A 24,450-nucleotide genomic window follows, 5' to 3' on the forward strand; every position below is an offset into this window, starting at 1 on the left:
TATATTTATATACATTTAATACATTGATCCTTTATCCTCCTTGTATAAAAAATATACCGTAACGGGTCCATTATTTGTATTCACAATTTCTGTATGGGTTATCAATTGCGTCGCTGCAATTCCGTACAGTAATAAAGGAATTCCTATAAAAAAAGGTTTAATTTATAAAAAATATTTAAAATGTGTAAAACAGAAAAACTTCGATAAGTAAGCGAGAATTTAAGTTTAAGGTAGTATAGCAGTATCGAGGCGAGAAACAATTTAGTCAAACTAGCAATCATTTTTTTAATAGTTTTTTTACAAGTAACGGTACAAAAAAAAATTTTAATTAATTAAAATAACACAAAATAATATTTTATTGATCAAATTTAAAACGTATAAACAATAATTAAAAATCATAAAAACATTTTAAAAAATCCAGTTGACTAAAATTTAACTGTCAAATAAAATGATCAGCGGTTGTTTACTTAAGGATGTATGAGTATGAAAACAATGTTTGATTTAAAGGCTCAAAATTTGTTTGTAGGTAGTCTTTTACTCAAAGAATATGTGGTTAAAATTTCAGCTTAGGTAACCGTGCAAATTTTTAAGAAAAAAGTCATTAAAAATCGATATAAAATACATTGGCTCTTATGGAGGAATCTCAAAAAACGAAATATTTTGGAAGTTTTTGATAATTTTCATTTGGAATGAATGAATGAAAACAAATTTAAAAAAAACTTTTTAATAGAAAGTAAACATATTAGCAATGAATTAGAAAAGAAAAAAACTAAGTGTCACCGTCCATATAAGGGATGTAAGAGCAGGGTAGATTAAGGGTTGAAATTATTTTTATCTTATTTTCAACTTTGATGATGAATTTTGTTATAACTTCATGAATGTAGACGAAAAATAAGAATAAAATTTTTCGATATGTGTCTTGGTTTTCGAAATATCGAAAGCTATATAATTAAACAAAATTTTCAATTTTCGATATTTTGAAAATTAAGCCAGATATCGAAAAATTTTATTCTTACTTTTCGTCTTATATCGTCAAGTAATAATATAAATTTATCATCAAAATTGAAAATATCTATTTTTAAATTTGTGCCCCCACTACCATGCTCATACATCCTTAAATTCGTAAACATAATCTTAAAATTTGGTTTTTTTCTACAAAAGGCAACGTAATTTTATTTTGCGTATTATTTTGATTATGAATAAAATAAAACCTATAATATACAGGGCGTCTACTTAAGTTGGCTAAATATAGAAAATTTTTTATTATAATGTTTACGAAAAATGTAATTCTTTATAAAAATCTCTGTTTTCGAAAATATTAACATTCAGCTATTCACTTTTGACATCAAATGTACAGGGTATACACAAATTGAAAAAGTTCGATAGGAATGTTAATGGTAGTTTAGAAATGTAGCCGATTTTGAACTGATAATAAGGGAAACGGTCCAAGAAATCACTCCCTAGATATGTAGAAGTGTATTTAAATAATTTTACAAAAGAACAATTACATGTATAGAACGCAAAGGTGCATACGCTGAGGCAAAAACGAAGATAACTGTTTTTATACTTACGTCAACAATATTGTAACGTAATGTATGAAAAACAAATGTTCTTTACTAATTATTTTGTTATAAATGTTTCAAATAAGGAAATAAACGTAACTGATTAATTATAATAACAGATAACGTGTTTTATAAGAAAAAATTTAATTTAAAATTTAAATGGTCAAAACATTTCCAATGTTAACAAATCATTCCGAAACAGTTATCTTCACTTCGTTTTTGCCTCAACGTATCCATCTTCACGTTCCATACATGAAATTGTTCTTTTACAAAATTGTCTAAAACACTCCTACATACCTAAGGAGTGATTTTTTGAACCGTGGTTTGGTTTTTCGTGAATTTTTCGCTAGTTGAAGCTACCATCAAAGTTTTGCCTTAATTTGCGCACTCGCGGGTAAACAGTGATATTTACAAAAAAATATTTCAAAAAAAAGTTGTTTATTTTTTATAAGGAATATTTTATACATTTAAACTTTTGTTCTATTTCAAACGATTTACAAGTTGGATCCTACGGACCAAGGACCCAAATGAGTTATGATACTCATTTACAAACTCAAACTCACTTTTTACGTCCTGAGCAATCTTCAGCTTGATATCTTTTTTCGTTTATGAGTTATCGTGTCGACAGACAGACGGACAGACAACCATAATGGACCTTGTAATTAGGTGATTTTATAAACACCTATACCAAAATTTTATTCGTAATATCAATATTTTTGAGTATTACAAACTTGGAACTAAACTTAGTATACTTTGATATATATTCCATTTATACAGGGTATAAAAATAATAAAAATCGAAACTGTTATTGAGGACTTCCGAGTAAAAACATTCACTGATGTTACTAATATAAATGACATAAAATTTAACTTTTAGAAATCATTATTAAAAATACAAGTAACATTTTTACAAGTTGAAAAAATAGACCGAATAAAATTCCTGTAATAGCGTCATATCTCGAAACACAAGAGCTAAAAACTTCAGAACCTAACCGACTCCTCTATAGTCGACAAACTCAACCCAACTAACTGGTAATTACAATAATACTCCGGGACTATAAAATTTTCGGTCTATTTTTTCCAGGTCTATTTTTTCCAATTACCAAGAGCAAATGTGTAAATCATAATATCTAAGTTGTATAATATTATAATAAAAATATTACCCAAGTTGAGTATTTTAAGATATCGAAAACATAAATCTTCCAACGATAAGTCCTGATACGGTCGTTTTGTACAATGATATTTAATATATGGATAACAACCAGTCCTCAATATATGATAATTTGAGTTACCCACTTTCCAATTGAAATGGCTAAAACCCCATTGATCATTTTGCACACTTTTATACTGTAATATTAATACAAAAAAAGTATAAGATAAATAACTTGTATTATGCAATTTTCATAACGTATACCTACTTTTAAGAAAAATGACGTCCATGGTGGTTCACCACACTGTTTTAAATATGTTGTTAATACTTCCGAAGCCTTTGGTTTAGCTTTATCTCTTGGAGTGGTCAAAGTATGATTGCGACGTTGACAATTATTGGTGTTTAAATTTAAATTTATCATTTTATACATGTTTATTCACAAATTATTTACTGTATTTTCATAAAAATGATAAATACTTTCCATCTTGTTTTGCGTAACAAGTGAAAAAAATATTTTGATTCGTCTCACTTTATCATAACAAAATAGTATTTTTTTAAAATCAGGTGTTAAAAACACCTGCTTATTAAATATCAAATGTCAATTTATTTTGTATATTTAAAGCCTTATTATTATTTCCCTCTGTTTATATTATTTGAATTAGTAGGTATATTTTTTTTAAATTTAGGTTAAACTATCACTCACAGACTTATAAAATATATGTCCTAAATCAATATAAATGTCAATTTTAAAAGACTTGCGCATTACATTTTTGATTTGATTCAGTATTGATGGAGAAAAAAAAAACAAATAGGCAAGACGCGGGATTCTGTTGTTTTATATAAAAGTTCAGACCTAAATCCTAAATGTCATTAACGCAAAGTTGTAGATAAAGAGTTCAGTAATAGGGTATTCTACTATGTTTGAAAAAGTATTTCAAAATGTTGATTATCTTAACAGTCGAAGTCACAAAAAATTATATTCTGGCAAAATTAACACGCTTTGTTGCAATAAAATTAAATTAAATTTTAAAGCTTTTTTATTCTGTCAAAAACGCTGTCATTCATTTTGGTAACGTAATATTGGTAAAATCACTCGTCATTACTTCAAATCATTTCGAAGCAGTAATTATCCCCATAGCGGAACTCGTACCATAATCCACTTCTATTTGTTTCCAAAATTCTTCTATCAAAAAAATCTTCTACCACACTTGTCACTGCATCAATACTTTTCTCTTCATCACTTTTTACCTTCTTTTTATTATGTCCTTAGTGGTTATTATTTGCATTTTAATAAATAAATTGGTATCAATGAAATGCACTGACGAGAGAAAACCGTTAAATTTGACAGATATGTACCCAGCTGTTTACACTGAACTGACAGTTTTTGCCTATAAGAAATCATATCAGGGCTCGTTCGTGTTTTAGGTCACATGATATACAGTTTAAAAATTACGATTTTTTATTTTAATATAATAAAACAATTATGTGATTATACGACTCAAAGTCAAAATATTTAAGTATATTTCTACATAAATGTTAATTTTTATCAAATTTCATAATTTGTTTTCCACTACCGAAAGTATTATATTCTGTATTAGTAAAATAAGGGATGTGTGGAACTCGTATGATTTATCTATTACTCACTCGAGTGGAGTACTTACATCATTCGAGTTTCTAACTCCGCTCTCATGTAATAGCAATGTTTTTATTATTTTATATCAATATAGAATAATAATAATAATAATAATAGTTTAATTACATTTTTTGACATTTATAGTATCAGTCTATAAAACTTGTACATCTCTGGTAACGTAAATAAAAATGAATTACGTCATCTCCTATTTAAAATGGCCGATGCGAAAGTGTCAAAGTACTAGTAAAATACAACAAAATACAAGTGAACAATGTTATTAATTAAAATAATTAATAAATTTGCATGAAATTAATAATAAATTTTTAATAAATAAAAAAATGCTTAAAATTAAAAAGTTCGTGTTTATTTCATAAACTAAAACAAAAAGTAGCGAGTAGTTTTAAAAATAAAAAGATGAGCACCACTACAGGTGAACGATTTGAAGAATACAGTTGTTCAATGGAAATACTGTTAATTAAACCAAATTGTAAATAAAACAGTTAAATCAATTGTACGATTGGATGTGCCACAGGTAAGATATGACTGTGTGGGCAGTTCAATCGAAATTGAACATTAGGTTAGGTCATAAGTAAAAATAATACTTTTTAATTACCAGAAAAAAATATTTTTTTTATTTTTAATAAAATTTTAAAAGCTTTTTATGATTATTGCTGCATATCCTGTTGTAATTTTTTCACGAAATGTTTAGTTTATGTTTGTAAAAAAAATTTAGTGGTAAAATATTTGCGTAAAACAGCAAAAATATGTTTTTGTAAGATTGTTGAGCTTTTTTTAATTTTGTTATTTAAAAAAGTTAGTGCATCTATTAATTTTCATTTGCCGATTTTATTTTTGTTTGGAACGAAAAGTCAATGTACTTTGATATGAACAGTTAATTTATTTATTGTGATTATAAGATATAGTATTTAATGTTTACTGTAAATTAGAACTAATTTATTTAAAAAAAAAATCAATCGATCAATGATCCAATGTGTGGTATTCGATAAATAATTTAAAAAAAAAATGGATAATAACGAATCATTGCTACCTTTATCGTCTGGTAAGTGTTTTAAAAAAATTGTAAACAAACACCTAACAAGAATTTTCTTACTAACTTTCTATTATCTTACCTTCTGGATGTTTCTGTGTTTAAATATAGAGGAGAATTTTTTGATTTATCGAGTTTCTAAAGATAGTAACAAAGAAGTTAAGGGGAACACACCTTTACAGGAAATATACTTACGATTGGAAGTCGCATAACTGCTGACTGTGTATTCGTTATCGTATTAAATTTAAATAAAGAATATAAATTTTATTTTAACTTTATTCATACACTTTTGTTAAATCGAATCATTGATTATGAGTAATAAAAATTTCCATCGGTCGTAATGTTTAAAATTATGAATTTTCATGGAATGACATCTGTGTGCATCTCTCTCTTTATTTTTCAACATAACTATGATTAATTATGCATTTTGAGATTTTAAACTACGGTTTTATAGAAATAGGACCTCGCATAAAAGCCATAAGGCTTGCAGTATGATTATCTTACAGACACGTCTTTCAAAGTAGATAATGCCCCTCAACTTGGTAATTTGCTTCTTATTTCAATCTAATTTTGTCAAGGCAGAAATCTACAAATATACAATAATTAGAATTTCGTAGTAGTTTCAAAAAGATGTCTTGCCTATTAATAAAAAATATTTTGGTAATTGTTTTGTAAACAATTAACAACAATACCGCAAATAAGTTGGAAAAAAGTATCGATAATGGAAAAGTTGGAAAAAGCACCGATTTTAATAAAACATTTTGCAATGTGTTTATAATATCCCGACTAACATTCAGCCAACTTAAATTAGTCATACGGGAACAATGGATTCGAGCGGAGGGGGGGGGGGGTATGTAGCTCAAACTCTTTTTGAAATTCATTGCTAATATGTTTACTTTCTATTAAAAAGTTTTTTTTTTAATTTGTTTTCATTCATTCCAAATGAAAATTATCAAAAACTTCCAAAATATGTCGTTTTTTGAGATTCCTCCATAAGAGCCAATGTATTTTATATCGATTTTTAATGACTTTTTTCTTAAAAATTTGCACGGATACCTAAGCTGAAATTTTAACCACATATTCTTTGAGTAAAAAACTACCTACAAACAATTTTTGAGCCTTTAAATCAAACATTGTTGTCATGCTCATACATCCTTAATATTATTTTGTAACAAATTTAAATAAGTAATTATGTTAATTTACATTTAAGAAATATTAATTATGCAATTTCGTATCTTATTTTGACAATTTCTAATGCAAAAAGTTTAATTAATTGTTATTTTTCAATAATTTTAATTTGCTTCAATTTACATGTAAAAATTTTAAAATTAGTTATAACAGCCCCCTTTTACTCCAAAATTATCCACTGGAAGCGCTGGTGTTGATTTAATTGCCCCTATCTTGACTACTCATCCAACGTATAATTTAAGTAGCGCGTTTTGATGTGTTTATTTAAATCGAGTATTTATATTTTTTGGAAAGATACATTAAATAATTTTATTGATTCTTGTTATTTTTCAATAAATTATTTTGATATTTACTTTACCATTTATATGTAAACAAATGAAAATTAGTCATATTTTAAATAAAATGCATGATTTATTGCAAAATTTATAAAATAACAGCGTTACGGCCGATTGAACTGGCCACCCACCTACCATGCTCCCTGCCAATATATATACAGGGTAATCCTTAATCGATGGATCCAAATATCTTCTAAAATATGTGTCTTCTGGATCTTTTTATAGTTAACTCAGATCCTTAACAGTAAGAGATAGAATAACACTTTGAATTAAAAAGTTGACAAAAAGTTGAACATCATAAAAAACTAACATTTTTTCGAAAATCGTAAGCTTTCGGAGCTAGTTCCGTTTCTAAAAAATAGAATCACCTTGACCTCACCTTTAACATTACTCAAAAACAACGATGCATGTTTAACGTGAATCTCCTTGCTTCACACTGGGGTGCTACTACGTCCACGTCGTTGTTTCTCAGTAATGGTAAAAGTAAGGTCAAGGTGACTCTGTTTTTTAGAAACGGAGCTACCTCCGAAAGCTAACTATTTTCGAAAAAATGTTTTAAATAAAAATGTTAGTTTTTTTATGAGGATCAACTTTCTAATTTAAAGTGTAATTCTATCTCCTACTGTTAAGAATCTGAGTTAACTATTAAAGGATCTAGAAGACGCAGGCCAAATCTGGCGCTAGAATATGATGCCCCACTTTAATCTGAATAATTTTTGTACGAAACATTTTTTTGTAGTGTATGTAAATCAGGGTTCGAGGATATATATCAATGGATATATATCCGATATATATCACGTGAATTTTTATGATATATATCAATACAAAAAGGATTTAAAAAAATTTAATATTATTTAGTAATTTTTGGCGTTTGTTACCGTATTTCTACTTCCCAAATTTTGATGGCATTCGAGTAGAGTTAAAACCTACTAATACTAAGCTCAAATCGTGCCGTATCAGAAAAAGTTCGTTACTAAAGAGTAAGTTTAAGTAAGATTCAGAATCGGAAGATAATCTAGCTTTATCTTCCTTGCAGTCAAACTAAGCACAATTATGAAACGACGTTTTTTTTTATTTGATAATTAACAGTTTATTACGAATGACTGATGACTGATTTGATAATTAAAAGACTGATTATACTCTAGAGTTATTATTTGTAATGTTTATTGTTTTGTTGCCTAAGTGTAGGTATGATCATTGACTGATAACAATTTATAAAATTGTTTTTTGTTTTAATTATTTTTAATTGATTTTGCCTGATCTAGAAGAATATTTTATGTTTTGGTTTCATTTGTCTGATTTGAAGTGCCTAAGTAAATAAAACCTCTAAAACATTTTAGTTTTTTTTAAATATCAAAATTTTGATATATATCGGATATATATCAAAAATATCCGATATTTTGATATTTATAATAAATATCGGATATTTTCGAACCCTGATGTAAATTAATAGGCCGTGTAATTGTTTTGCTATATAATTGTTATGGTAACATTTGATTGTATTAGTTATGGTAACATTTGATGTTTGTGTTTTTTTTAAATTTTTATGCCACGTATATATCAAGGTATACTAAGTTTAGTCCCAAGCTTATAACGCTTAAAAATATGTATTGATGTTATAAATAAAATTTTAGTAAAGGTATTCATAGAATCATCTAAGAAACGAAAAGAGATATGAAGATGAATTTTTTATAGCGTTCTTAGAACGTTAAACAGTAAGGTTGAGTTCGTTCATGAGCAACATAGGTCAATTGGGTCTTCGGTCCGTAGGACCCATCTTGTAAATCGTTAGAGATAGAACAAAAGTTTATATGTAAAAAAATTTCCATATACAAAAATAAACAACTTTTGTTTGAAACATTTATGTGAGGACGGAAATTAAAACAAAACTTTGGTGTCCATTTTCTCCAAAACGATAAAAAGTAGGTAGAAAATTGGCAGGTAGTTTCAACTAGTGGTAAACATTCTCGAAAAGCGATAATCTCTTCTAATTAATAAAAAATGTTGCAAATACTGACATTTAACACTTTCTATATAAAGGATATTTCAACAATTAACTCAGTCAATTGTTTATTTTCACTTGTTTATGGTAATTTTATTCTAATATCCATAAATAATATTAATTATAAAAACAAAGAAAGGTACCGCAAGTGGGTCTCTAACACCTAGTCCAAGAATCCTCTGTGCCCTCTTTAAGAACGACCTAGGCGCTATTAAAATCGAATGAAGCTAAAGGATTTTGTCAAGGCCAAACGCCACACAGAAAGCCCACAGCTTTTCCGCCGGGATCTCTCCCAGGATTGTTCAAATATACTTAATAAGTATACAATAAAAAAAACTTTTAACAACAAAAAAACCGACTAAAACTTTTCCAAAACAAATTAATATGCACTAAAATGTAAAAAAATAACGATAATACAATGTAGTTAAAAATTATTGTTATTTTTGGAGTTGGTGTCAGCCAAGGAAACAACTGTGACAGAACAGTTTGCTACATTAATTTGGTTGACACCGACTCCAAAAATAACAATATTTTTAACTATATTATATTATCGTTATTTTTTTACTTTTTAGTCCAAGTTAATTTGTTTTAAAATAGATTTTTTGGAAGTCGGTTTTTTTTTGTTTTTTATTATTTGATTTTTAGTGAATCTGAAGTTCAATAACTAATTTGTCACTAAAAAAAGATCCATCGAAACCGGTTGACGTGATATTGAATTATTTGTCCTTTTATGGTAAAAAAAAAATGGATGCCATTGTCAGAACTTTTCTCATGGATGCCAAATTGAAATGAGACCACACCAGCACCAGCTTTCAAATAGAAAAAGAATCAATAAAATCGGTTCACTCTGTTGAAAGTTCTGAAGTAACAAATATATAAACAAATTACAGTCGAATTGAGAACCTCTTCCTTTTTTGTCTGAAATCGGTAAAAAATTTAGAGTTTTCTGATACTATGCCCGTAGCGAATCAACAATAACATATCAATATATCATTGCCATCCCCATATATTCGCACTGTGTGTGAGTTTTATTAGAGGCGTTTCCATGATAACGATTCACTACTTTAATTATAGAATTGTATGGATGCATATATAATTGTATGGATTGCATTTATGACTTACATTGAAAATTTAATATTATTGTCTCACAAATTTAAATAAATAATTGTGATAATTTACATTTGAAAAATAATATTTGTGCATTTTGATTTCTTATTTTCACAATTTTTAATGCATTAAACTTAATTAATTAGTGTTTTTCAATAATTTTAATTTGACATTTTCTTTAACATTAACATGTAAAGAATTGCAAATTAGTAATAACAGCTTCCTTTATCGCCAAAATTCACTGGAAGTGCTGGCATCGATTTTATTGTCTCTACCATGACTACGCACACAACGAATAAGTAAAATTTTAAAATGTTATCTTTATAATATCATGTATATATGAAATATACATAGTATATTAAGTTTAGTCCCAAGTTTGTAACGCTTAAAAATAATGATGCTAGGAAAAAAATTTTGTCATAGGTGTTCACTAAATCACCTAATTAGTCCATTTCCGGTTGTCCGTCCGTCCGTCTGTGGACACAATAACTCAAAAACGAAAAAAGATATCGAACTGAAATTTTTACAGCGTACTCAGGGCGTAAAAAGTGAGGTCAAGTTCGTAAATGAGCATCATAGGTCAATTGGGTCTTGGGTCCGTAGGACCCATATTGTAAACCGTTAGAGATAGAACAAAAGTTTAAGTGTAAAAAATGTTCCTTATCAAAAATTAAACAACTTTTGTTTGAAACATTTTTTCGTAAACATCACTGTTTACCCGTGAGGGCGCCAATTAGGTAGAAGTTTTATAGTATGTACTATACTTGAATATCAGTTATGTATCTATGTGTCACATGGATGTATGTGTTATGTGATAAAGAAATCAACACTGACTATGCATGGTATTTCAACAATTAACTCAGTCAATTGTTTGTTATCACTTGTTTTCAAATGAATTTAACAAGGCCTTTAATCTCAGTCGCATGATATTTATTATGATAGTATCAACTATCAAGGAGTAATAATTTTTGAACCTAGAAAAATCTCAAAATTGAAACATTTATCTTAAAAATAATGGTGAATAAAATTGTTGATATAATTATTATCAATAACAAGTTGCCATGTATTATATTTGTTTGTATGTTTATAAAACTTGTTGTGTTTTCCGTTGTATATAAATGTATATATGTATTTTGATCCTGTTGCAGCAGCAGGAAAGCAGCGTGGTTTTCTATGTAATTTTCTCATTGTTATATATATTGGTTTGATATATGTATGTTAGTGTGTGTAAACACCAAACTAATACACTAACAGAACAAGGGTAAAATATTAAACAGATCGATGTGGTTGAGGCTTGCCTTGCTAAAAGTGTTAGCTGGAGTTTGCTTCGTTGCTCACACCAAACGGTTCATAAAAATGTCTTTTATTTTTATTTTAAATTCATTACTTTATTTTTTTTGTATCAAGTTTGCAAATTTAGATGACTAATCGATGTAGATAAGTTTGTGATTCAAATATTTATTGAGTTATGCTTTGCATGACTTAGAAATTAGATAACTGGCTGTTATCCGCCCGCTTCACTGGGCATGAACTAATAGGGTGTTGAATAGTAGTTTTTATACCATGTATATATGTTATATACAACGTATACTATGTTTTGTCCCAAGTTTATAACGCTTAAAAATATTGATGCTAAAAACAAAATTTTGTCATAGGTGTTCATAAAATCACCTAATTAGTCCATTTTAGGTTTTCAGCCCGTTTGTGAACACGATAACTCAAAAAAAAAAAATCAAGCTATTTTTATAGCGTACTCAGGACGTAGAAAGTGAAGTCGAGTTCGTAAATGAGCACCATAGGTCAATTGGGCCTTGGGTAGGACCCATTTTGTAAACCGTTCCAGATAGAACAAAAATTTAAATCTAAAAAATGTTCCTTATAAAAAAAATAAACAACTTTTGTTTGAAACATTTTTTGCTAAACATCACTGTTTACCAGTGAGGGTGCAAATTAGGCGCAAATTGTATAGTATGCATTAAATGGAATATCAGTTTTGTATGTGTGACATGAATGTACGTGTAATGTGATAAGAGTCATCAACTCTGTCTATACAGGTATTTCAACAATTAACTCCGTCAATTATTTGTTTTCACTTGTTGTTATAAAATATTTTTATTATAGACCGAATTTCTTCAAAAATAAATAACTTCACTAACATTTTTTTAATTTAAAACTTTTTAACCACAAATAAAGAAAGAAAAAGAAAACAAAATTATTCTAATAGTGTCTCCCCAAATCAGCGTAAACTTCAACCCTTCATCAATGTTACCCATTAATTGTTTTAATTTCTTCAATTGAAATATTCCGATTAATATTTGAAATTTTAATATTTAACTGCTCCTAAACCACTTGTTTTTTGTGCCTCCATAAATAATACCATGATTGTTACATCTGGACTTCGAGGTGGCCAACAAATCCAGCCATTGCTCCTAATCGTTTTTTCGTCTAACTGCTACGTTAACCAGACCCTCGCGGTTCAACCAAACAGTCCATTGAATATCTGCTTAACTGGTGAGTCTCATATAAAAGACCTCTCTGATACCATCCTGATATTAGCACCAGCATCCGCCTGCTTTCGATTCTGTTCAAATGTCATTTTTATTATTTTTTCAAATGAAATTTTATCATTTTTATTTTATATTCGCAAGAGGAGACATCGGTGCATATCAAAATTTGGTAGGTTTGTAGTCAATGTTAAGAACTACTCCTCATATTTTTTTGGCTGGGTTTCGTCCCTTCCCCTCCCAGCTATATATATATATATATATATATATATGTATACATACATATGGTAAAACAGTTCATTTGACTATAACTTGAAAAATATTGGATTGATTTTAATGAAACTAATATCAATAGTAGGTTTTATTACTAAAAACTTTCGGTCAAAATTTTAAGGAAATCCGTAAAATTCGTTCGTCCAAAATTTCCAATTTAATGAATTATTAAAAATGTCTGCCATTTTATGCCATTTTGTTCTACGGGGTTAAATTTTTTTGCGAAAAACGGAAATATAACACTTTCTGGAAATAATTGTTTGGGGGTGTATGGACTGGCTTTGGGGGGTATTTTTTGCTTTGGCTTCAGAAAACCATTTTTCAAAAAGGTCTGTACGGTTCAAAGCAAAATTTTTAAGTTTTAATCCCCGCGCTGTTAGGGGAAAGGCGTGTATGGAATAGATGTATTTTAAAAGATTTTAAAAAGAGGTCAAAATAGTTTAAAATGTTAAAGTAACCCAAAACTTTAGATGTTTGTATTAATATAGCTCTTTTTACAACATACACCCCCCCCCCCCTCAAGCTTTCATACTTTTTGCAAATTAAAAATTTTTATGACGTATAAAGGGGTTTTTGGGGTCGCTGATCTCGAATTTTGCAAAGGATTATCAAAAAAATGATAATATTTTTAGGGGGAGTACTTATTAGGGCCAAAAATTCGCGATCAGCTACCCCAAAAACACCTTTATACCTCATAAAAATTTTTAATTTGCAAAAGTATGAAAGCGTGAGGGGGGTGGATGTTGTAAAAAGGGCTATATTAATACAAACATCTAAAATTTTGGGTTACTTTAGCATTTTAAACTATTTTGACCTCTTTTTAAAATCTTTTAAAATACATCTATTCCATACACCCATTTCCCCTAATAGCGCGGGGGTTAAAACTTAAAAATTTTGCTTTGAACCGTACAAACTTTTTTGAAAAATAGTTTTCTGAAGCCAAAGCAAAAAACACCCCCCAAAGCCAGTCCATACACCCCCCAAACAATTATTTCCAGAAAGTGTTAAATTTTCCGTTTTTTGCAAAAATATGGATTAAGGAGTCATTTTTACGGGTAAATAACTTATTATAAAATCAAAAGATAATAAAAAATGCTACATTTTAAAAAATGCTACATTTTAAATTTAACCCCGTAGGACAAAATGGCATAAAATGGCAGCCATTTTAAACAATTCATTAAATTGGAAATTTTGGACGAACTATTTTACGGATTTCCCTAAAATTTTGACCGAAAGTTTTTAGTAATAAAACCTGCTATTGATATTAGTTTCATTAAAATCAATCTCAATATTTTTCAAGTTATAGTCAAATGAACTGTTTCACCATATATATATATATATATATATATATATATATATATATATATATATATATATATATATATATATATATATATATATATATATAACTGGACTGGGAGGGGAAGGGACGAAACCCAGCCAAAAAAACATGAGGAGTAGTTCTTAACATTGAATACAAACCTACCAAATTTTGATATGCACCGATGTCTCCTCTTGCGAATATAAAATTAAAATTTCTGAAAAAAATTTCATTTTTGACGCTATTTTGTTGGTTAGACATGTTGCACCACTCCGGGAAAGTAAAAAATTTCAAAAAATACTTATTTTGATGTGAAAAGAAAAACCCCAAAGTTTCGCTGCCCGAACTTTTAATCCATACACAAGGCGTAATTTCACTCTACTATATCCGAAATGGCTAGAACAATAATTTTAGTTTCCCGTGGTAAATTCATCATTTTTTGTGCTGAATAAAATATTTAAAAAAATACGATTAACTTTCTTTTCATTATAACTCCGTTAATTTTCGTGCAAATGACTTGAAACTCTTTTCATTTTCAAGGTTTTTTTTAGTATTTAAAAAAGTGTATGATATACTTTTGTCAAAAAGCTTCAAATTTTTAAGTTATTATCGTTAAATATTCCGAATTTCAATCGGCAATAACTCGGAAAGTACTGACTTTTCGAAATATACTTGAATAACACTTTTTGCTTAGATTTCATCGCTCTATCGATTTCCGTTTCCATTTTATTTTCCAACATATATTTTCCCATCTTCTAGAAGGGGTGGTTACCACTTTCTGAGAAAAAGCACCACTAGGCACCATACAACTTTTGATTTAAAAGTTGAGCAAAGCTTAATTCCAAATTTGCCGATTAATCGAAGCTATAGGTCAAAATTTAAAGATTTCGTTTTTTTGCCCTTGTTTATTGGAGTATTAATTAAAGTGCATTCATAAGCAAGCAAAATTTGCTAATTTGTTAATTTTTTCATTTGCTAAGTACAGACTTAACATTTTGTACAAACCACTCGGTGTATTACATGAAGGGTACATGTAATCGTATATAGACCGTCAATAGCGACGGACGGTGTATGGCGCCTGACGTGTAGCCTGGGACGCTCTAGACTTATCAGTAGTCACCTGCATGAGCGTCGCGGTGCCATTACTATTTATTAGTACCTACCATGTTTATAAAACATTTAAATAATAAAAACACTGAATAATTTTTAAATAATTTCATTTTTAAATTTTTTGTTTTTTAAACTAATTTTTAATTTAATAAAAATAATTTTCTTTTAAAATTATAATTATTTTCAGTGATGACAAATAAATATGTGTGTGATTCAAATTGAGAAAATAATGTTTTTTTGGAAGAAAAATTTGTGTGCCTGTGAAAATATTTCAATGATAAATTTTAGTTTTTCTTCTTGTAATAAAAATGATTAGTGTATAATTATGTGAGTATTAATTGAGATTTTATTTTGAGTGTGATTTATGATTAAAATGAAAGATTATTTACGAAAATATTGATTTTGAATAGAAAGTATCTAATCAGAAACCTCATGTCTCATAAAAAATCGAAAACTTTTTATTGCATCGTGAAAAAGAAAAATTTTAAATTATTAAACAATTTTTAATTTTCTTTTTTGAGATCTGAGGTTTTTATTCTAACCCAAAGCATACTTTTATAATGAAACATAAATAATTTTTTGGACTACAAGAAAAGTTTTGTGGAAGTATTTGTTTTGGAAATTTGATAGTACGCCACCATATTGACTCAGAGACAGAGAGAATTTGATGTTTTGATGCATTACATATTTGATTGTACAAGGTTGGGCCCGTGTTGGTTTAGTGTTGCAACAGGTACCCTTGTACATATCTTTTCTATGTTCAGCCTGCCGACCGTGACCTAATAATATTTACCATGATCTCTCATGCCAGCCTGGAGGTACTCAGGCCTATCGTCTAATGTGTATGTATGTATGTATGTATGTATGTATGTATGTATGTGTGTGTGTACCACTTCGAACAATAATTACACATATTTTCTAGTATTCGATTCTGTTTTAATAATAGAAAGTATGTTCTCCAATTTTTATTACGTAAGAAATCTTTTTCTAACTGAATTTCGATTAGGTAAATTGAAAATGGAAATAATAAATAATTCCATTAACTTAATTGTAATATGTAAATGTAATCTATTAGTTGCTTAGCAACATTTATCAGCCAGTTTAGAGCAATTGCTGATAAAGTGAAAATAGTGTAGGCGCCTGAGTGGGTTTCGTATGCATTTACAGATCTTACCAAATAAGGAGTGTATTTCGACGTATTTTGATCCGCGGAATCTGAATTTTCAACTTGCTCATCGCTCAGAGTAGGGGGGAAATTTGTTATAAACAAATTAATTGTTTACACGGCCAAAGCTTCTAAATAAATTGGAAATTTTAGTAAATAATTCGCGTTCGGTTGTGTAATAACTCAAGTTTTAATTTGAAAAAATAAAAAAGATTCTTAAACTAGAACAAATTTTCAATTTTCTCATATATAATTATGTGGGGTTTTCTTTCGCTAAGGGCTCGCTTTCGATTTAAAAACTAATAGCGGGCTGGAAAAATAATAAAACTTAATACTTACAATCGTGCTATCTTTGTTGCTATTACATAAAACGTATTTTGAAAATGGTACAAATTCCTTCCCACTCTGATCGATGAGTAACTTAAAAATTCGGATTTAGCGCGTCAAACTACGTCGAAAAACACGCCTTGTTCGGTCGGATTTGTAAATGCATAGGAAATCCAGTCAGCGCCTACACTAAAATGATAATGGTTCAATTTATGAACGTTTTAGTAAATCACTCCGAAACGAACAAATAAATAAGGATAAAATTTGGCATAGATGTAGTTTTGCCTATTTTTTACTTTACTCAACTTCAGGATAGGAAAGACGGGATAATCTTTTCGAGTGTAGCTTTATGAGTTTATATGTATCATTAACTATTTCTATGATACATTCTGTAGCGTAAATAATTGATTTTAAGGTATTTTCACCATCATATTTTTGCAGTTCCTATGGTAAAACCCAATTTTCGACAGAATTTCGAATTTAACGATTATTTTATTTCACATGTTAAGAATAGAGCCAACTATTAAATCCCAAAGTTTCAGAAATTTAGACCCTTTAAAACACTAGATAATGAATGCTTTAGTTCCAAATTTTGACAATTTACTCAAAATAAATATTTCGAAAACAACACAAACTATTCTTTCAACTCTCTTACTTCTTTTTTACAATTCTCTTACTACTCTCTTACAATTTTTGTTTCTTCGGGATATCATAGCTAACATTATTCTGAGTCTGTGAAAAAAATAGGCCAAATCTGTCGAAAAGTGCTTACATGCTGGAAATATCTTAACAAATAAGGCTCGCGAGTTTCATATTAACTATCTGAGTGGCATAGGCTAGCATTAATCTTACGATTTCAAGGAGAGGGATTTTAAGAACATTTGTTTATATGATAGTTTCAGAAGCAATCGTTTAACCCTCGTTTTCATCACTTCCAGCTGGAAGATTGTACTAGCGAGCAACAGTTCTAACAGTTTTTTACCGTATTATATTATAAATATAATAAAGTATTGTGATCGAAAAAAAAATCGATATCGGGGTTTCAACGGAAATACACGTTTTGAGGGTCCCTGATTCAAAAAAGTGGTTTTTAAAAAATGTTGCGTCCGTCGTTGCGTATGTCGGTATGTCTGTTACCAAGCTGGAGCCTTTAATTTTCAACCGATTTTTCTCAAACTCGGTACATAGGTTCAGTTTGGTCATAATTCCAGACGATTTTTTCATTTTTCCCTAGGCCTCTTTTTAAGGATACTTCCCTCTAGGCCAAAACAGGATTTTTGGGGTTTTCTCAAAAACGGCTCTAACGATTTCGATTAAACTTGACACAAGGCTAGACCTTAAGGTGTTCCTAGGATTGGTATAGGCTACATATCCAGGAAAATTCGAAAAAGCCCACACCCTTGGGAAAACCTTTTTTTTGCTTTTCTCAAAAATGGCTCCAATGATTTCAATTAAACTTGGCACAAGACTAAACCATAAGGTGTTCCTAGGATTGGTATAAGCCACATATCCGGGAAAATTCGAGAAGGCCACACCCTAGGGAAAACATTTCAAAATACAGGAAAATGGGATTTTCTAGGGAGAGGCTAATGGAACAGCAGTGGAACTTCGTTTAACGTAAAACTTAATTAAGCCCATTTTAGTGAAGTTAAGAAACTAAAGCTTTTCCTTGTTTTTAAATAATTCTTACAATTGGCTGCTTTCAATCAAAATATTACAAGAATAATATATCAATTTTATAATATTATAAAGTCTTGTCCGATGTTTCGGACCGTTTACTAAAACAAAATTCACTATTATTACTAAGTTTCCCGCTTCTTCATAATTGTTGCTGCCAATTATAGATTTGAAAAATCATTACCATAAAAAAATATTAAATTTTCATAGAATCCATTATTTATGCTCGTTAATAGTCAAAATATAATGGAAATTCGCCAATTTCATATTTGACATTTATTTATATTTTACTTGTTGCCATAATTCTGCAATTGTTTGAAAATAAAATTAAGAATTTTTAAATTGAATTAAATTACACAATGCGTATAGATATTTTCGTAATACATACAACAAATCGCGACGGTTAACGTATCTCTTCGAATAAACTTATGGGGCTAATCTTAAAATTATTAAAATGCTTATGGGGCTAATCTCTAATCGAAATGCGAGTAGGTATAATTCCAATATTTGGCCATGGTGATAAATTTGAATGTATTATTGTCTTTATCAGTACATGAAGGTACATACAAAGGATATTTTTATGACACTGCAAGAAAAATGGTTGTAACTTAAAATAATCAATAATATTTTCATGATATCAAACCAAAATTTACCAAGGTCGTCTACTAACCAAGTGGAATTTAATTAAATAAGAATTATGACTGAGTTTCTTTTATACCATGCATATACATATTCATAGATCCACCTAATTAGTCCATTTCCGGTTGTCCGTCCGTCCGTCTGTGGACTCGATAACTCAAAAACGAAAAAGATATCGAGCTGAAATTTTTACAGCATACTCAGGACGTAAAAAGTGAGGTCGAGTTCGTAAATGAGCATCATAGGTCAATTGGGTCTTGGGTCCGTAGGACCCATCTTGTAAACCGTTAGAGATAGAACATAAGTTCAAATGTAAAAAATTGTCCTTATCACAAAATAAACAACTTTTGTTTGAAACATTGTTTCGTAAACATCACTGTTTACCCGTGAGGGCGCCAATTAGGTAGAAGTTTTATAGTTTGTACTATACTTGAATATCAGTTATGTAAGTTATAAGAAATCAACACTGATTATGCATGGTATTTCAACAATTAACTCAGTCAATTGTTTGTTTTCACTTGTTTATTTTAACTTAAGTATCTACAGTAGGTAATTATTCGATTGAAAAATGAGTGATTTAAGATATTATTCTGGTCTAAAAATTTGAAAAATCGATTTTTTCTGTGCATATTTTTAAAATTTAAATCCTTAAGAATATGTTCTTAAAAGGATTTTATAAAATTGAATTTATTTTCGGAGATACCGCGGCTTTTGTGGTAGCGAAGTTCGAATTGATCGCTCTGAACTGCGAGCTTCTGCTGCTTCAAAATAAGGAAAAACAGCTTGGTTAGCAGAAATAACTTTGCAAGACATTGCATAAGTAGAAGAAGGCCCACTGTACGAATCTGGGATCACCGATTAATCCAAAGTAATTAATGTTATTATCCGAGCTACTTTGTCGGAATTGTCTATCAAACTTAAAACGCCTTTTTCTTGAAACCACATTTTTGGAGGTGTTTGACCTGATATTCTACTCGACCGATTCCTTTGAAATTTAATGGAAATCTTCTTTATAAATCTGTCTATCGCCTGAACCTGGGATATTAAAAAATTTCAATTTTGAGTATTTTTTAAAAATTTGAAACAGACACAAAAATTTTTTTTTTTTTCATTTTGATGCCATTTTGTGATTTTTTCTGCTAAGATCCAGAAGATAGCGTGTTTTTTTTATAACCCTCACTTCACCGGGCTGTAATTCGAAGGATTTTTAATTTTTTTTTTTACAATTTTGTTATTATATTTTCAAAATGTTAATAAACAACATATAAAAAATTGGCTAAAAAAATGTTTTTCATTTTTTTTTAAATTTTAGTTTGAAAAATACCTAAAATGTAGGCTTTTAGACCAGAATACCCCCTAAATCTTAGCCACAAGATGAAATAGGAATGTTTATTTAAATACACAAAAAATGAGTTTCTAAGATAAAGCCATGTTTTAAAGAACGACCGAAAAGAATCACTTGATTTATTTACAATATTTTGTTTAGTATGAAACTTGTACCAACGATAAATAAAATCTATGTAGAAATCAATCAACATTTTTCATAAAAAAACAAAAAAAAATGTATTTCTAAAGTAAAATCTGTTGTAATCTTACTTTAAAAGCTCTAGTTACAAACTTGGGACTAAACTTAGTATACCTTGCTATATTTCATATAATAATAATAATAATAATAATAATAATAAGCCTGATAAAACCCTACTGGGCAAAGGCCTCCTTCAACTTGTTCCCCTGCACAATTTACCAGTTTCTTTTTTATAGTTAGTTACAGTTATCAGGAGATTTTGTTTTCTCTTTTTAATTTCAAGATACGGCGTTCCATGTTGCGTTGATAGATTTTTAATTTATTGTGGTCGTTTGCGTTCAGTGCCAGTGTTTGCGTACCATATGTTAGAATCGGCAAGAGGCACGGGTCCATCACTTTGCCAATGGTCCCATTTATAGTAATATCCATTATTCTTATCTTCGTTGGACATAAGATTGGCTTTGTTAGCATTTATAGCTAGCCCTGATTTGGAGCAATAGTGATTAAGTTGATCAATCATATTTTTGAGTTGTGCCTTGCTAGATGCCACTAGAACTATGTCGTCGACAAAACGAAAGTTATAGAAAAATATTGCATATAATATGGTATGATAAAATATAAAGATTAAATTTTTAATCTCCAAAACTATTAATACTGTAGGATATGTATGACTTTTTTGCTAAAATTAAATAGCTGACCAAGAACATAAACATGACAATTATTTTTAACTAGCGTTTTTCATCCATAAATTATTATAAACTAGTGTACGTAGTAATTTAAGCGTAGGAGGGCACAGTAGTGGGTTCAATATTTTTTTCAATTGTAAATTTAATGCCAAAAAACATAGGATCACAGTCAAAACAGACTCTCTACGAGTTAACAAGTGAGGGTAACAAATGGCAAAATTTATTGTTTAAGGAGGATCCCTCACCAGTAATAGAAAAAAATAAATTAGTAAAAAATGATCCAAATTTTTAGTATGTTGTAGTTAACGATACATATTATTAAATCAAAAAAAAATTTTTGGTATCTTATCGATCAATTAAGAGAGTAATTAATTAATTAAAAATACACTAAATAACATAGCATGATATGAGGATGATTATGTTATTTAGTGTATTTGATCGATAAGATACCCAATTTTTTTTTTTGATTTAATAATATGTATCGTTAACTACAACATACTAAAAATTTGGATCATTTTCTACTGATTTATTTTTTTCTATTACTGGTGAGGGATCCTCCTTAAACACTTTATGTAAAGATTATTAATTTTTCATACAGATAATAATAGATGAATTATGGTAATAAATCAATGTTTTTACATCCAACCATATAATTTATGAAAAACTAGCGACACGGTTTGCGTAGATATCCCGTGCGATATTTCACATCCCCAAGTATGCATCCGGTTTACATTGAAGTAGACACATGGTCTCAGAAGTTTTTATTTACAAACAATTTTTTTTATTTCTAAAAATATGTATTTACGTATATAGGGTGGGCCATTTCAATCTATTATGATTAATAGCTCGTTTTGTAGTTAATCAATCAAAAAACAAAAATTTTAGAATTTCATGGGATGTTCTAACATCAGATTGGACATTTAAGCCATCGAAAGCGTTTTTTAATCGTTCATTAAATTAAAAATTTTATGTTAAAGTTCAAATTTTTGCAAGGTTGAAACCAAAAAGTTTATATACATAGAGAACGCAAGGGATCTGCCAGTATGTAAGTCGATATGATGAATGAGAGAGAAGACTGTTAGTGAGTTCTCCTGTATCACTGTCATAGTCATGTGTCATAATCATATGATGCATAGAGATTTTGTGTCTGCTACAATGAGGTTATATACATTTTGTAATTTTTTTTTCTGAAAAATGAAAAAGTGTTTAATATGCAGATTTGCATATTCTTATGTGGCCGCAGGTTATACTAAGTACACAATTTGTTTTTTCAGAAATATTGGAAGATGAAAGTGCACTTAAATTTAAATAATAATTAAACTCAATAAAACTTTTAGTTAATTTTATTCAAAATTAAACTGTTTATATTGTGTTTGCTATGTAAATAAAGTTTTTTTTTGAATAACTTTTCTACTTTTTGAATAACAATGTATTAAATAATATTCCATAAATCACTTTTAACTATTTACTTAATAGCTATAATGTATAGAATATGTAGCCAACGACATGTAGATTAGACAAGGACACAAGGGAACTCACTGTCAGTCATAACTCTCATCCATCATACTGCAAGTTTTGGGCTTTGGCGTTATCTAGTTGTAAACTCTTTGGTATACTATGAATTGTCATAACAGATGATGGTTCATGGCGCACGATTCTGAAGTGTTTTAATGTCACAATTTTTTTAAACGAGTATATATATTGCAAAACACTTTTAAATGTAAATATTTTATTATAGGAAACATTTTTTTTTTGGTCCCTACAATCGATTCGACGTGTTTTTGGCACATCGAAAAATTTACTAGAAGTGTCTATTTCAGAGTTTGATGGAATGTTCTGACATCAGATTGAATCTATTTCTAACTAGTATTTATAATTCAAAAAATTGATTAAGTAGCTATTGGATAAACTGTAAATTTGATTTAAAATAACTAGAGTTCTCATTAACTATCTTTGATAATTTTAATATATCCCTATTATGGTGAAAACAACAAAACACTCAATGCCACGTAATTCTGCATAACGTCAGTATATGTATATGTATGCAAATGCATTGAATGTGACCTTTTTATTTTATTAATAGCGAATAGATGTACCCATTTTTAGATAATCATAAAATAAAATAATTGTAAAGGATGATTTAATATCTATTAATAAAGACCTCATACACACACAACAAGTAATTTTCTTAATTAAAAAATAAAAATTCTTAAGTTTAACTGTAATTAAACAAATATAAATGATTTGATTTTAAATATATATATTTATTTAATTAATAATAAACTATTTATAAATTAAAATTAAACGTGTAGTAAGTATATTAAAAATAAAATACTGTGTTCTTCTTAATGACATTTAGAAAATAATAATAATAATAATAATAATAATATGATAAAATGAAAGAAAAACATAGAATAAAATAAAAATCAATTACAATTACTAGATTTAAATAAATTATTTCAATTGTTTTATTTTACTATTACTCTGGTCGACAGGTAGTTTCATTTGGAAATAGGTCGGAAGTTAATGACACTTTGGAAAGTTGTTCAGGGATGGCTAACTATCATTTTCTCAAGTTTTCGACCTCGAGTACCTTGTACGAAAAAAGAAGTGCGGGAGGTTTTTCCTTACGCCCTTTGGCAAATAATTCCCATACTTTTTCGTAGAACGTTAAATTTTCTACACTGAAAAAAAATTCTTAATACCAACCTATATGAGGTTCTCTCAATGGTGCCACGAATGTGATACAGGGTTGAATACACCGTACAGCGTTGAATGGTGAATGGTGACACAAATGCGTGAGTTGTTTGTATGAAAGTAATTTACTGTCTAACAAATTTCAAGTATTGTGGTTTTGAAATGCAACATAGTTTTAAAAAATCTTTTTATACCATGTATATATGAAATATACATAGTATATTAAGTTTAGTCTCAAGTTTGTAACGCCTAAAAATATTGATGCTACGAAAAAAATTTGTGTATAGGTGTTCATAGAATCACCTAATTAGTCCATTTTCGGTTGTCTGTCCGTCTGTCTGTCAACACGATAACTCAAAAACGAAGAGATATCAAGCTGAAATTTTTATAGCGTACTCAGGACGTAAAAAGTGAGATCGAGTTCGTAAATGAGCAAAATAGGTCAATTGGGTCTTAGGTCCGTAGGACCCATCTTGTAAACCGTTAGAGATAGAACAAAAAA

The 24,450-nt window shown here is 28.9% G+C and overlaps 2 protein-coding genes across 5 annotated transcripts in view; one reads left to right on the top strand and one right to left on the bottom strand.

The window, feature by feature from the left end:
• Window positions 1-3,150, bottom strand: LOC123300804 (uncharacterized protein C15orf61). Its single transcript, XM_044883457.1, has 3 exons — window positions 2,980-3,150; window positions 2,725-2,908; window positions 1-143 (listed from the first exon to the last, which is right to left on the bottom strand). The coding sequence occupies exons 1-3, from the start codon at window positions 3,139-3,141 to the stop codon at window positions 16-18; spliced, it is 474 nt and encodes a 157-aa protein (XP_044739392.1). The 5' UTR covers window positions 3,142-3,150; the 3' UTR covers window positions 1-15.
• Window positions 3,151-4,743: 1,593 nt separating this feature from the next.
• The window catches only part of LOC123300790 (rho guanine nucleotide exchange factor 18), a 104,620-nt gene continuing 84,913 nt past the window's right edge, over window positions 4,744-24,450 (top strand). For 2 of the 4 annotated variants that reach the window (XM_044883437.1, XM_044883440.1), the window contains exon 1: window positions 5,225-5,404. In XM_044883437.1, the coding sequence (XP_044739372.1) occupies window positions 5,368-5,404 (37 nt within the window). In that variant the 5' untranslated portion in view covers window positions 5,225-5,367. Of the gene's footprint in view, window positions 4,877-5,224; window positions 5,405-24,450 lie in introns of those variants that run through there. The other 2 variants (XM_044883439.1, XM_044883441.1) reach the window with 2 other exon arrangements.

Source organism: Chrysoperla carnea, chromosome 5 (genome assembly GCF_905475395.1).
Source record: "Chrysoperla carnea chromosome 5, inChrCarn1.1, whole genome shotgun sequence".
Taxonomy (NCBI): Eukaryota; Metazoa; Arthropoda; class Insecta; order Neuroptera; family Chrysopidae; genus Chrysoperla; species Chrysoperla carnea.

Bases quoted from the DNA above. Each gene is read 5' to 3' on its own strand.
- LOC123300804 (XM_044883457.1), bottom strand. From the start codon at position 3,141: ATGTATAAAATGATAAATTTAAATTTAAACACCAATAATTGTCAACGT. The intron at 2,909-2,979 runs GTAGGTATACGT...TTAATATTACAG, and splicing joins GGACGTCATTTTTCTTAAAA to TATAAAAGTGTGCAAAATGA. The intron at 144-2,724 runs GTAATATTTTTA...CTTTTTTTATAG, and splicing joins TCTTAAAATACTCAACTTGG to GAATTCCTTTATTACTGTAC.